Below are 13,186 nucleotides of genomic sequence, written 5' to 3'. Positions count from 1 at the left end.
ACGATACCCACTGTCGCCTATTTTATTCACTAACCGAGGGCAGCCTCGGCGTGGATGCGTTGGCACACAGCTGGCCGCGGGGGGTGCGTAAATACGCATTCCTTCCAGTGAGCTTTATTGCGCAGACACTGTGCAAAGTCAGGCAGGACGAGGAGAGCCTTTTATTAGTCGCCCCGTACTGGATTGGTTTTCAGAGTTAATGCTCCTCGCGACAGCCCCTCCCTGACGATTTCCCCTGAGGAAAGACTTTCTTTCTTTAGGAAGGGGCACATTATGGCACCCGCGCCCCGACCTGTGGGATTTCCATGTATGGTCGTTGAGCGCGCGCAAGGTTTAGGTGATTTATCGCAAGCGGTATCTAACACCATCGACGCGGTTCGAGCACCGTCCACAAGACGGGCTTACGCGCTTAAAGAAACCTTTTTCGTCACCCGGTGCTCTTCGCAACGCGAGGACCCCAGAGAATGCCCATTAACATTGTGCTTTTATATCTTTAACATAGGTTAGATGGTAGGCTGTCCCTCCGCCATTAAAGTTGATATCGCCGCTATTTCTGCTCATCACTCTCTTATCAACGGCAGATCAGTTGGCCGGCATGATTTAATTATTTCATTTTAAGAGGCGCTCGCAGGCTAAACCCCTCGCGCCCTCCCTCTTTCCTCCTGAGACCTGTCCATGGTGCTGAAGCCTTCAGGTCTCCCTTTTGAGCCTTTGCAGTCTACGAGTCTGATGTTTTTATCAATGAAAACTCTGACCCTGATAGCATTGGCCTCCATGAAGAGAGTAGGGGATTTACATGCATTCTCTGTTGACGATTCGTGCTTTTAGTTTGGTCCCGCTGTCTCACTGAGACCCAGACCAGGCTACGTGCCCAAAGTTCCCACCACTCCCTTCAGAGATAAGGTGGTGAGCTTGCAAGCGCTGCCCCCGGAGGACGCAGACCCAACCATGGCTTTGTTGTGCCCCGTACGCGCACTGCGACTCTACGTGGATCGCACGCAAAGCCTCAGGACCTCAGACCAGCTCTTTGTTTGTTATGGTGGCCAGCAGAAAGGGAAAGCTGTCACTAAGCAGAGGATGTCTCATTGGATAGTTGATACTATCGCCCTGGCTTATAATCTTCAGGGTATTCCTTGCCCCTTTAATTTGAGAGCGCACTCCACACGGAGTGTTGCCTCATCTTGGGCTTTAGCTCGTGGTTCCTCGCTAACAGACATCTGTAGAGCTGCTGGTTGGGCGACACCTAATACGTTCACTAGATTTTACAGTGTTCGTATCGAGCCTGTATCCTCTCGTGTTCTTTCCTCATCAGGGGGAGCACGGAGAGCAGTCTCGCAGGTCGGCTTGCAGCCTCCAACTGATGCTTCATAACTGTGTCAGTATGGAAGGCCTTCAGAACAAAAATGCGTAATGGTTTGAATTGTTCTTCCTCCGCTGCCTTGGCAGCCTTTGTTGCGGAGCATTGGCTGTCAGCCTTTCACTAGCTGTATCCTCGCGAACCTACGTGTCTGGCTCGGGCTCCACATTGTGTCCCACCGGGTTCCTTTGTGAGTATTTTTCCGTGGGGTTAATCCTACCAGCCCACGTTTCCCTTAGCAGAGCACTGCTTTGCTTACACAGCCACGGCTGTCTTTATTCCTCAACTACGGTTGACTTCGCCCACCATTAGCCCTTAAGACGGGCGGTGGCTTCCGCAGCGTTCCTATCCCGCTCAGGTGGGGCGCTTCCCAGTCGCTGGCACTTCTGTGGGGTTAAAGGAACATCTAGTGCCCGGCCTTCTGCCTTAAAACCTATCTCCTCCTCCTTAAGTGGAACCGGAGGGCTTTACGCAGACACTGGAAGAGGTCAGCCCCTAGTGGCGTTTTGGTAGGGATTCCCAATTCGTCGGTCACGACGTGACGTCGTAGTGACCGACTGAAAGGGAACGTCTCGGTTACGGATGTAACCCTCGTTCCCTGAAGGAGGGAACGGAGACGTCACGTCCCGTCGCCACAGGTGCTGCCACCTGCTGTTTATCGGCCGGTCTCATTTTCCCGGCTTTCTCAGCGAAAAGAAGCTAATTTCCCTATTTGCACCTGCTGCTTATAAAGGCACCTGGCGGGGCGGCGCCAGCATTATGCAAATATCTCAATGCCAAGTTCATTGGCGTTTTAGTAGTATACGAAGCAGATTGGTCTCTCTAAGCGAGTTCCCAATTCGTCGGTCACGACGTGACGTCTCCGTTCCCTCCTTCAGGGAACGAGGGTTACATCCGTAACCGAGACGTTTTTTAATCATTTTATTTGATAAATATATTTGTAAAACACACAGACAGAGGTAAATGTTTAACAATAGCATTAATTTATATATATAAAATAATAATAATAAAACACCTCCAAAAAAGGGCACTTCGGAGTGTAAGGACAAAAAGGGCATGTGTTCTGCACAGGTTGAGCCCTATCTGTGCACGTGCCTGAAGCCAACACACAAAAAAATACAGAATGGGCATTAAAACTTCTCAAAGACTGGTTAAAGAGAAAAAATGGAGACAAGTATGAAGCAGAGGATCTTAATAAGGTATTACGATCATTTTATGCATCTGTGCAAAGTTTCGCGGAAGGATAAAAATGTTAATTTAAAACAAATATGCCAATAAAATGTTTCAAATTCATATTCATGTCCAGTTTTTTTTCTTATGTGACAAGTAGCCGTGTAATAAGCGGGATAATGTAGAGTCAGCCGGTAGTTATCGGGAAATAAGCCCCTTCAGTGTGATACAAGACCCTTCGCTTCGCGTCGGGTCCTGATCACACTGTCGGGGCTTATTTCCCGATAACTACCGGCTGCCTCTACATTATCCCTTACTTATGTACCAGCTCAGGTTAGCTGATAAGGTAGCATCAGAGTATATAAACATTTGTGCTTGCCTTTGAGTTGCGGGATGACCCTCCTGCAATCGCGCATCACTTCTGTTTTGATTGTAGCATCACATGTTTAACAAAGGGTCCCTTGACTGAAGCAAATGTGATATGCATCCATATGTTTGCTCTTTATCTCTTCTCTCAGACCAGACGCGAACTTTTCTCTACAGTTTATGACACATACGCAGCACGCAGATGTCTCGCTACGGTGGCTTAACGCAAGCCATTCAGCGTTTGACATCAAAGTACTGCGAGACCAGACTTCTCCATATGCATTTGATTCGCTCTCGCAGTACTTTGATTTCATACGATTGCTCTGCGCAGAGCCAAATGAAGTCCCTCAGTTGTGTGTGTGCGTGTTACCTCGCGACCACAGATTCTATCCATCATCACCCTCTGACACTTTCGTCTCGTTTTTATTTGACGAATAAACAATGTAGCGAGTAACGTTAAGTGTCATTTCAAATGTAGTGGAGTAAAGAGTACAAATACCCAATCAAAAATGTAATTGAGTAGAGAGTAAAAGTTGCCTATATTTTTGATACTCAGTACAAGTACAAAGTAGCCCAAAAAATACTTAAGTACAGTAACGAAGTACATTTACTCGAGTACTTTACACCTCTTTAACTCCATCACTGCTGGTCTTTTCAAAACATACACAACAAGCTACTAGCCGTTTCTCAAAACCAAGTACGCCGAACTCGGACTTGTGTCCTTCGTAGTTCGAACTTGCAAGTTCAGACTCGGAAGAACGAACTCCTGACGCGAAATGCATTCTGGGAAACTTCGCTGTCATAAGTCCACACAAGTCTCCTCTGATGCATCCTCGATAAAATGGGCGGATCAAGAACACATCCGGGGATTTTATGTGAACTTGGGCTTGATGCGAACTTTGAATTGGAACAGTACTTGGGCCGCGACTGATGACGTTTCACAAGTCCACAAGAACACAAGTACAGACAAGAACGCATATTGAGAAACGGCTACTGTTTCTTCTTCATTTGTTGGTTTACTGGCCAAGCTGCTGCTGCTTTGGCTGTTGCGCTGCTATAGATTACATGTCTAGATACTGCCTACTAGCGGTCTAACAGTGTAATTGCACGTCAAAGCGGATGAAGACGCTGAAGTACGTATGAAAACTGATGCATAGCCTACAGTGTCGAGGCTATGTCGTAGGACCTACGCACAACAATAATGTTGTATTCTTTTAAACTATGTTGCCTGTTTGTTGGGTTAAAGGCAAGCTGATCGGTAAAAAAAGAAAAAGCTTTCATAACCTGTTTTGTAGTCACTGCATTCCTTCTGTTACTGGAAGACTCACAAATTAGCAAAGGATCAAAGGAAGAGTGGAAATAAGCCATTTGTTAAACAGGAGAGCAGGAAGGCAATAAACATCTACCACCTCTCAAGACACATTGCAAAAGTTTACTCACGGTCATTATTGGAATTGGCAACTTACAAAAGTGACATTTCTTAATAAACCACATGCGGTAGGTTTGGAGTTGTTTTTTTTTAGGGATGATCGTGAAGAAGACTTAATGCATACAGCAGATGTTCTGTCTTGTCACATACTGTACTTTATGGGTCTGCTCTCAGTGTTGGATAACAAAATGTGTTCCTGCAGCAATGTGTTGCCATTTATCCTTTACTGTGGTCAAAACACCTCAAACCCAAATGTGAATTACAGCTAATGGGGGCACTGCCCCAGGGTCTCTTATTCTCACGAGCCTCCGGTTGAGGGGCCGACACCTGGAAACAAGCCACTGCAGATCCAAGACTCGTGTGGACGGATGAATAGCTTAAATCTGGGCCAGTGACTGTTGCCGCAATGTACAGTAAACAATGAAATAGGTCTCTGTATCTACGGTATATTTACTGTATCCCTTCTTAGTACTAATTGTGCCCTCTAAACACCTCATTGCAGGATTGAGGCATTATTGACTTGTAATTTACTTGAAATGCATAACACACATTGTGATACGTTTTTTTGGTAACTTAACTTAATTTCTAATGTCCACAATGCACTGTTAGAAATATATTATCAAAGTGGTCCCAAGCTGACACCAGGCAGTACCCTTTAAAAAGGTCATATATATACATTTGGTACCGATGGCCAACATGAACAATTAATTCAGACGTACTTCATCCGTCATGTTGATACATCACATGACAAACGTTGTCATAACAACAAGTTAGTCATTAATGGGAATGCCGTTAAACAAGTGCAATTTAAAGCTCCACTGTGTAAGATCTACTCCCATCTAGCGGTGAAAGTCTATATGACAAGCAACTGAATAATACTTTCTAGCCCCCCCCCCCCATTCGGAACGCGTTTTAACTCGTACGGTGGCCCGGCCGTGTCATGCCAAGGTTAACATGGGTTCCAGTAGCTACAAAGCAAAAGCAATGAGAAAAAAATGAACAATTTGCAATGTCCTTTGCCTGTGATCCATCAAAGCACACAGATTTATGTTTAACATGAAAAAAGTCTGATTGTCATGATATGTCCGCTTAAAATCACATACAAAAAGCAACCATGACGGGTTTAAATGGACGCGAATTAATATTATGTCAAAGTACAATGCTTATGTTTTAAGTAAACGTTACATGTCCGTGTATATGTAAGAGCTTTCTCTCAGATTGGTGAAAAAAGATTGCGCAACTTTCACAAGCTTGTAAAATGAAACGAAAGACGCGCAGATCAGACGCTTTATCAGAGTATTATGTCAGACATTATGTCAGAGTACAATGCTTATGTTTTAAGTAAACGTTAAATGTCCGTGTATATGTAAGAGCTTTCTCTCATATTGGTGAAAAAAGATCGCGCAACTTTCACAAGCTTGTAAAATGAAACGAAAGACGCGCAGATCAGACGCTTTTATCAGAGTATTATGTCAGACATTAGGGACTTTAAGCAACCGCCTCTGGTGGAACGGCAACGGCATTCTGGCGTTGTATTGCGCATGCGCGAATTTAACTGCTACTTTGCGACGTTCTACTGTAACGGTCTACTACGGGAGAACAGCTGATTTGCCGTAGTCGCTACAACGTGAGAGATTATGTACATAAATATTATGTTTTATGGCATATGACATTGTAATTGCATCAGTTTATGATTTTACCAGTATTTTATATAATATGTGTTCGAATGTTTTAAATTTAAGCTAATTTGAATGATTTTTAAGTATTCAACATTTTCAGTATTGCTTAAATCTAGGTTTTTAGACTTATTTACATCATACAATAGTAAAAACTCTTGTTCTGACAAAATATTGTCATTTAATGCCAGCAATCCTTCTTCTCTTGCTTTTTTAAATGACATATTTTTGCATCTTAATAAATGAATTAATACCGCATTGCGCTGTCCTGTTTACGTTTGCTTAGTGATTTTTACGTTCTTGGCTACGGTGGTCTGACAGCTTACTTCCGGTCGCCGTAGCCGTTCCATTCCCAGCTGTTGCTTAAAGTCCCTATTATGTCAGAGTACAATGCTTATGTTTTAAGTAAAAGTTACATGTCCGTGTATATGTAAGAGCTTTCTCTTATATTGGTGAAAAAAGATCGCGCAACTTTCACACGCTTGTAAAATGAAACGAAAGACGCGCAGATCAGACGCTTTTATCAATGAAAGGCTAAAAATAGCGCTGTCACCGTGTGTTTGTGCTAGAGGTCAGAAAAGATGAAAAACATTTATCTCAGTACCTCAGATTACATAAATGGGCGGAGAGACGGCGTGTGTCTGTTTGAACACATTAAACCACATGCATGTTTACACTAACAAGTGTTATGCATAATCATGCTAAAGTTAGCCAAGGAACTATAAAACTTCAAGTTTACAACATGGACTGTATAGATGTAAACGAATATGCTGAATTACCTGTGGAGAATATAGAAAGTAAACTTCAGTGTCCCTTGAGCCCCCTCTTGGAAAACTAACTCCAATAGTTACTTTGGTCTTGATGTTTTTCCTGTCACGTTGTCGTTTAAAATCCCCGTTTCGCATCCTTGGCGATTTGTTTTAATGTCCTCGAGAATATGTCTTCAACAGGCTTTCAAATCAAAGCATTAGATCGCAGGTTCATCACGCTGTGCGGTTGTTGTAAAATCCGAAGGATTCAGCTACGCAGGTCGTCATCAAGCCTGGTTTATTTAAATCAACTGAGCATTACATTCGCAAGTCATACGCATATTACATCAATTTACAATTAACTAAGAATAATTGTCAGCTTTATAATTGTTAATATTCTGAAATAAGACTGTCTTGATGACGTATACCGCCTACACATGCAACCTCCGAAGGCTTCAGCCAGCAGCCAGCGTGAGTGTAGAGTGAAAGCGCGAAAGGCGGAGCTTGAATTTCAGGAATGTCCCTCGTCGGCGAATGTATTTCAAAGATGGAGGCACAACATGGATTCAGCCACTTCTTTTACTGTCTATGTTCAGCCAGAGAGCGCTTCGACGGTATGCATTTTAAATAGCAGATTCTACACTTACGAGAATACTTTCATTAGTGGGTGGGAAGTAATTACACATGAATGAGCACATACTTTTGAAAGAAAACATGGGTTTTTGTTAAGAATTAACTCAATAAAGTACACAGTAGAGCTTTAAACACAAGGGACAGCTGTTGAATACATGCATTCGCATTTTTTAATAAAACAACCCCTCTCGTCTTTTTCTTTTTCCCTCTCCTGTGAGATCATGGGATAGCAATTAACACTTTGGGATCTTCCCGGAAGTAACCCTAGTTTTCCGCTACTATTGCTGCATCCAAAAGCTCTAAAATATTGCGTTCGGAGGTAGCATTTCAAGGCATGAAGGTACTGTATCAAGGCATATTTGAATCCAATGTTAGGTTTACTTCCTGTACCCTGAGATACCTACAGTGTCCTGTCCCACAACTCTATGCGTGGGCGTGCACGGAAAAATGTGATTGGTCAAGCCTGGTCGAGATTTGAAAAAATTAAATGGTGGCCAAGAAAGCGTCTGCACTGTCAGAAAAAAAGGTACAAAGTTGTTCCTTTATCTGTCGCTGGGGTGGTACCCTAAAAGGTACCTTTTTGTACCTTTATGGGTATAAAACACATTGAAATGTTGTACCTTATGGGGTACAATATTATACCCTTAAGACCAATTGTGTACCTTACGGAACATTTTTGTACCAGTTAAATTTTAGGGGTACAAAACAGTTAACTGTACCTTTAGGTACAAAATAGATCCTTAAGGAACAGTAATGTCCCCCAAAAGGTACAACATTGTATTTTGTTTATATACCTGTAAAGGTACAAAACGGTACCTTAGGGTACCACCCCAGCGACAAAAAAGGTACAGTTTTGTACCTTTTTTTCTGACAGTGTGGCGCACAAATTTAAAGGTCACGTTCTTCCTGATCCCATTTTTTAAACGCTAGTTAGTGTGTAATGTTGCTATAATAGCATAAATAATACCTGTAAAATGATAAAGCTCAAAGTTCACTGCCAGGCGGTATATTTTCTTCAATAGAATTCCTCTTTAAAAGCCTACAACGAACGGCCGGTTTGGACTACAGCCCTCTACTTCCTGCTTTAATGACGTCAGTAAAACAGTTCGTTGACTAATCTCTGCCCACAATAATACGTATACATATTTCTGAAGGAGGGACTTCGCAAAACAAGGAAGAAATCAGCCTGTTTTAAGGACATTGAAAACAGCGCTATACAGATAAGTAAATTGTGTGAAAAATACCGCGTTTTTTTACACGTGAAACATGAACACATGTTATATTGCCCACTATAAACACAATCAAAGCTTCAAAATCACAGACAGAACGGGAGCTTTAAGTCATATTTTCACTTTTTACACCTTTTAATTGGATTTCAAGCGAGAAATTAGTATTGTAGCTTTCAAATATGCGATTAGTTATCACAAAGGTGCTCTCCGTTTTTATTTCAAACTGAATTATATTACGCTGCCTATAAAGGCTGTCCGAATGCGTTTCCCATAGTTGCCTCCAAAGTGATTGCCTCATGAGGCAGCGAGGCAACAAGTCAGCTGCCTAAACTTTCGGACACAGCCTATGAATTCGGACACACTACTCTTCTCACAAATTTTCGCCTACTTATAGTATGGAAGTATGCGGTTTCGGATGCAGCCAAGGTGTTTACATGCACAGGGTAATGAGCAAAAAACTACCTGTGCCGATCAGTTTTTGCTTATGCTGTTTTGAGCTTTCCCCAATAAAAGAATACGTTTATACGTTTACATGACCCCACAAATTATCAGTTTATTAAGCATAATCGACGTAAGAGATTAAATGATTATTTACTTACCTGTCTTCTGTGAGCCGCATCAAAATCTTGCCCTGATCAGAGAAAACAATGAAGGACATCCGGAGCTGAGGACTAGATGCAATAATAAACACGTACATTAGTCAAATGCAAATATCAGATTTAAACATGCTTGACTGAAATTGTTTATTGTTTAATTAAACGTGAAAAATGTCACCACATATACAGTTATATGTGAGTAATATGTGTTTGCTACCTTATGAACTTATGGGCAAGATGTTCAACAAAGGTATATATTTCATTCCAGTGATGCTGCACACTTCCAGATCTGCGTGAGGAAACAGACACATAATAGATGTGTACAGTCAGACATCAAGAGGGCAATAAAGACTCACAGGCTGAGAAATGCCAAAGATTTACAGCTGCGTGAGAACTTTTCTTTAAACAGCAGCTGAAAAAATGACATTTTGAAACGCGGTTTCATCCTCCTCAGAGGGAAATTGATCAAGTATCCACAGCATCTCCCCAGAACAGCTGTCTGAGTCAGCGTGATGCCAACTGTAATGTTTTATTCACTTTTAAAGCCAAAAGATATCTGTCAGTCTGGCTTCTCATTGATATGCATTGTAGCACATTAGACCATAGACCAGCACTGCATGCATACAATTTAAGATGCTCTCATAGTACCCTGTTTATATTTTATAACTCTGCTTTAAGGCATAATCCTTTGTTAAACTTGTTGGAATGATGGTATGTTTTAGATTTGAAGAAAACCACTGGATACACATGATAATAATAATAATCATGATGTCATTATGCTGAGTACTGTTTTCTATTGGCAGTAATCACGACCTCCTGAATGCATTCTGATGTAGTTGCAACTGTGCCAGATGTAAATATTTAGTAATTCAATGAGTATGACAGAGCTATGGCCATTGACAAAATGTAGTTGAAATTACATAATTACTTAGTTGTTAAACTGTATAATTTAAATAAAATGACATGCAGATGATTGTGCTCCTGTAGCACAAACACTGTAGGGCATGGGTTCATAGCAAGGGGAACACACATACTTGCAATACACCTTATGTTTGTTTTATAAAATAATCTTCCAATGTATAAATGTAAAAGTTTTTGCAAGAAAAAGCCATACATACACTGCTAAAGATTTCTGGAGACATTACAGCATTACTGGCAACAGTTTGTCCAAAGTTAAAGGGCACATATCTGACTTTTTTCAAGTTTAAGTGCTATAATTGGTTCCCAAGTGCGTCTATCCACCTAGAAAATATCTCATTGAATTTTCGCTCCCCTTGTGATGTCAGAAGGGGATCTTACTATAATAATACTGCCCTTTAATCTGCACTATCCAACCAGGGCATGGCCATTTAGTGCAGAGAGAGAGAGCGAGAGAGCGAGAGAGCGAATAATTGGAAGCACAATTGAGTTTTAATTTTAACAACTCACCATTTGGAATCCATGTTTGCATTTTATCAGCTCATTTGCATTTTAAAGGACACACCCCAAAGCAATAAATTTTTGCTCACATCTACTTAGAGATTTATTTTATCTCTTGAAAAAGTTTTGTGAAATGTCCCCTTTAAATAAACAAGTCTTTGTCTTTACAGAATAAAACTATAAATTAACAGCCTCATGCAAAGCATTCTGGGAATGAAAATCTGAAGGTAAAAAAACTGAAAAAGATTGATGAAGATTTTTTGTTCCCCGAATATTTAGCATGAGGCTGTTATTTTAAAAGTTTCTGTAAAGACAAAGACTTGTTCATGTTTAATGTTCATTTAACTTTAAACAAACTGTTGCCAGTTAATAACATAAATTTAAATCTACAGTAAGTTACTGGTAAACAGCTGCATAACTACAGCAATTTTTTACAGTGTATGGTACAATACTGTATTTCAAACTATTTCAAACTGCTTGTGCATCTCTCACATGTGCACTTTGAATATTATATACAAATAAATCAGCATTTAATATTCATTTCCAGTGTTGGGGAAAGTTACTTTTAAAAGTAATGCATTACAATATTAAGTTACTCCTCAAAAAAAGTAACTTATGCGTTATTTAGTTACTTTTCATTAAAAGTAATGCTTACGTTCTTACTTGGCTAAGGATTGATCTCTTTTAGGTCTTGCAGCTGGCTTTTATGACTGAGAAGTTCTGCATTTAGAAATTGCATTTTTCCATCGCAAAAATATCTGGCATCTTCCTTTCTGACTCAAACTGTTCCCGCTCAGGTGCACACGCATAGAGTGTGCGTAAATCTATGTTAATAATGTACTAAATTAAACCAAACATATTATTTTTGACCTCAAATTAATTAAACTGAAAAGTAACTCGGATTACTTTTTTTTAAAAAGTAACTCAAAATTTAGGGTGTAGATTTATAAAGTAATGCGCTACTTTACTCGTTACTTCAGAAAAGTAATATTATTACGTAATGCACTGTTCATTTCTAATGCAAATTGACCTAATCCTGATTAAAATCGAGAAACACGTCTGATGAGATCTTACTGAGAGTCATTGCTACACATTGCATTTATATTCTGTGCTCAAGAACTTGTTTGTAGTGAGCGAGTCTTAACCTTACTTGGTTTGATTTTCAGACATTTTTAGATATGCCTCATGTGGTCTTTGCTTCTGAGCCCGGTGAAAATGATACTCCAACTCATATATACCTCATAATGACTTTAGTGTTATTAATTGCAATGAAATAATGGAAGATAATGTGGCAAAAATATTTGCAATGCTACGCAGAGCGTCTGTCCTCCCCTTTTCCATCTCTCCATTTCTCTCTGCCTTTATCCCTGTTTTTCCATTGTTAGTAAGATCCAAGACTCTCAGCAGATTCAGTTGCCAGAGCAGGGGAAGGGTTTGGAACATCTGGAGCTGATGGTGAAAGGGTTTAACAAGGCGAACCGTATGCGTGTGTTTGTGAATCTCTGTAAAACTGATTTATTTACAGCTCTTAATGAACTATAGTCCTGCCCAACCATTAATTTTTTACTAAAATTGGACAGGATTGTCACATTATTCATTTTCTCTTTAACTCAAAGGTTCGGATCATTCTTGGGAATGGAGGAGAAACTCCGCCCACCAACCACATCTAACAGCTGAAAGAGTTCAATGAGGGCATTTCACTCAGTTTGACTTGAAACAACTGAGGTTAGCGCGACATCTATTAACTCAGACAAATTATGTTTCACGTTACATTTAACATTCGCAAATTACGTCAGACAGCCATTGTGGTAAAATAAATCCCAGCAGATTGATCATGATCCTGACAGCATGTACATATGCTTAGATCAGATTTTACACAGCTATGTTACTCGCTAATGAATAAATACAGGACATAAACGTTACATATATTTTATTTTCTTACTATAAGGTCAAATTTAAAGAGGACACTTTCGGTAAAAAAAAATCATTTTTTCCCCAGTTTGAGAGATGGACCCAACCCAACGGGTTATAATTTTTTTTTTTTTTTGCCATTTTTGCCTTTATATAATAAAAAGTACTTAACTTCTTCCACCCTGAAGCTATTTTGGGGATTTCTGCCTGGATTTGGCCTACCCAATTTCAAAAGCTTCCCATACCCTCATGCAGAGGTTTACATAGAAAAGTTTTGGTGTCATTTTACAGGAAACCCTTTGCAATTACATAAAACACTGGTGAAAGTGCTAAACATGGTTGTATGTGTTGCCAGTCCTCTAATAAACACAAAAATAAATACGCTTTTTGATGTTTTTTTTCTCTAAAGTCTGTATTTAAAAGTGTATAACTCTGGCCCTGAGTGGTCACGAAACCTGCAGACAGTTTTGTTTGATTCCAGCAAATGTCAGCTTAAGGGGGAAAAGTCCCCTCTGTCCACTACACCATCAGCTCCGACCAATGAGTTGTAATTTAACCTATGCTGGGTTGTTTTAACCCATTGTTGGGTCAAATATAACCTAGCATCTGTGTTTGTCCTTTTTTAACCCAACCCAGCATATTTTAGGGTGT

At 40.4% G+C, this 13,186-nt stretch overlaps 1 protein-coding gene across 1 annotated transcript in view; it reads right to left on the bottom strand.

The window, feature by feature from the left end:
• antxr1a (ANTXR cell adhesion molecule 1a) overlaps nucleotides 1-13,186 on the bottom strand; it is a 77,657-nt gene that overhangs the window by 55,062 nt on the left and 9,409 nt on the right. The window contains exons 2-3 of the mRNA XM_065247692.2: nucleotides 9,423-9,494; nucleotides 9,209-9,280 (exon numbers count right to left, since the gene is read on the bottom strand). Of these exons, the coding sequence (XP_065103764.1) occupies nucleotides 9,209-9,280; nucleotides 9,423-9,494 (144 nt within the window). The remainder of the gene's footprint in view (nucleotides 1-9,208; nucleotides 9,281-9,422; nucleotides 9,495-13,186) is intronic.

Source organism: Paramisgurnus dabryanus, chromosome 11 (genome assembly GCF_030506205.2).
Source record: "Paramisgurnus dabryanus chromosome 11, PD_genome_1.1, whole genome shotgun sequence".
Lineage (NCBI taxonomy): Eukaryota > Metazoa > Chordata > Actinopteri > Cypriniformes > Cobitidae > Paramisgurnus > Paramisgurnus dabryanus.
This window is presented reverse-complemented; position numbering and strand designations above follow the sequence as displayed.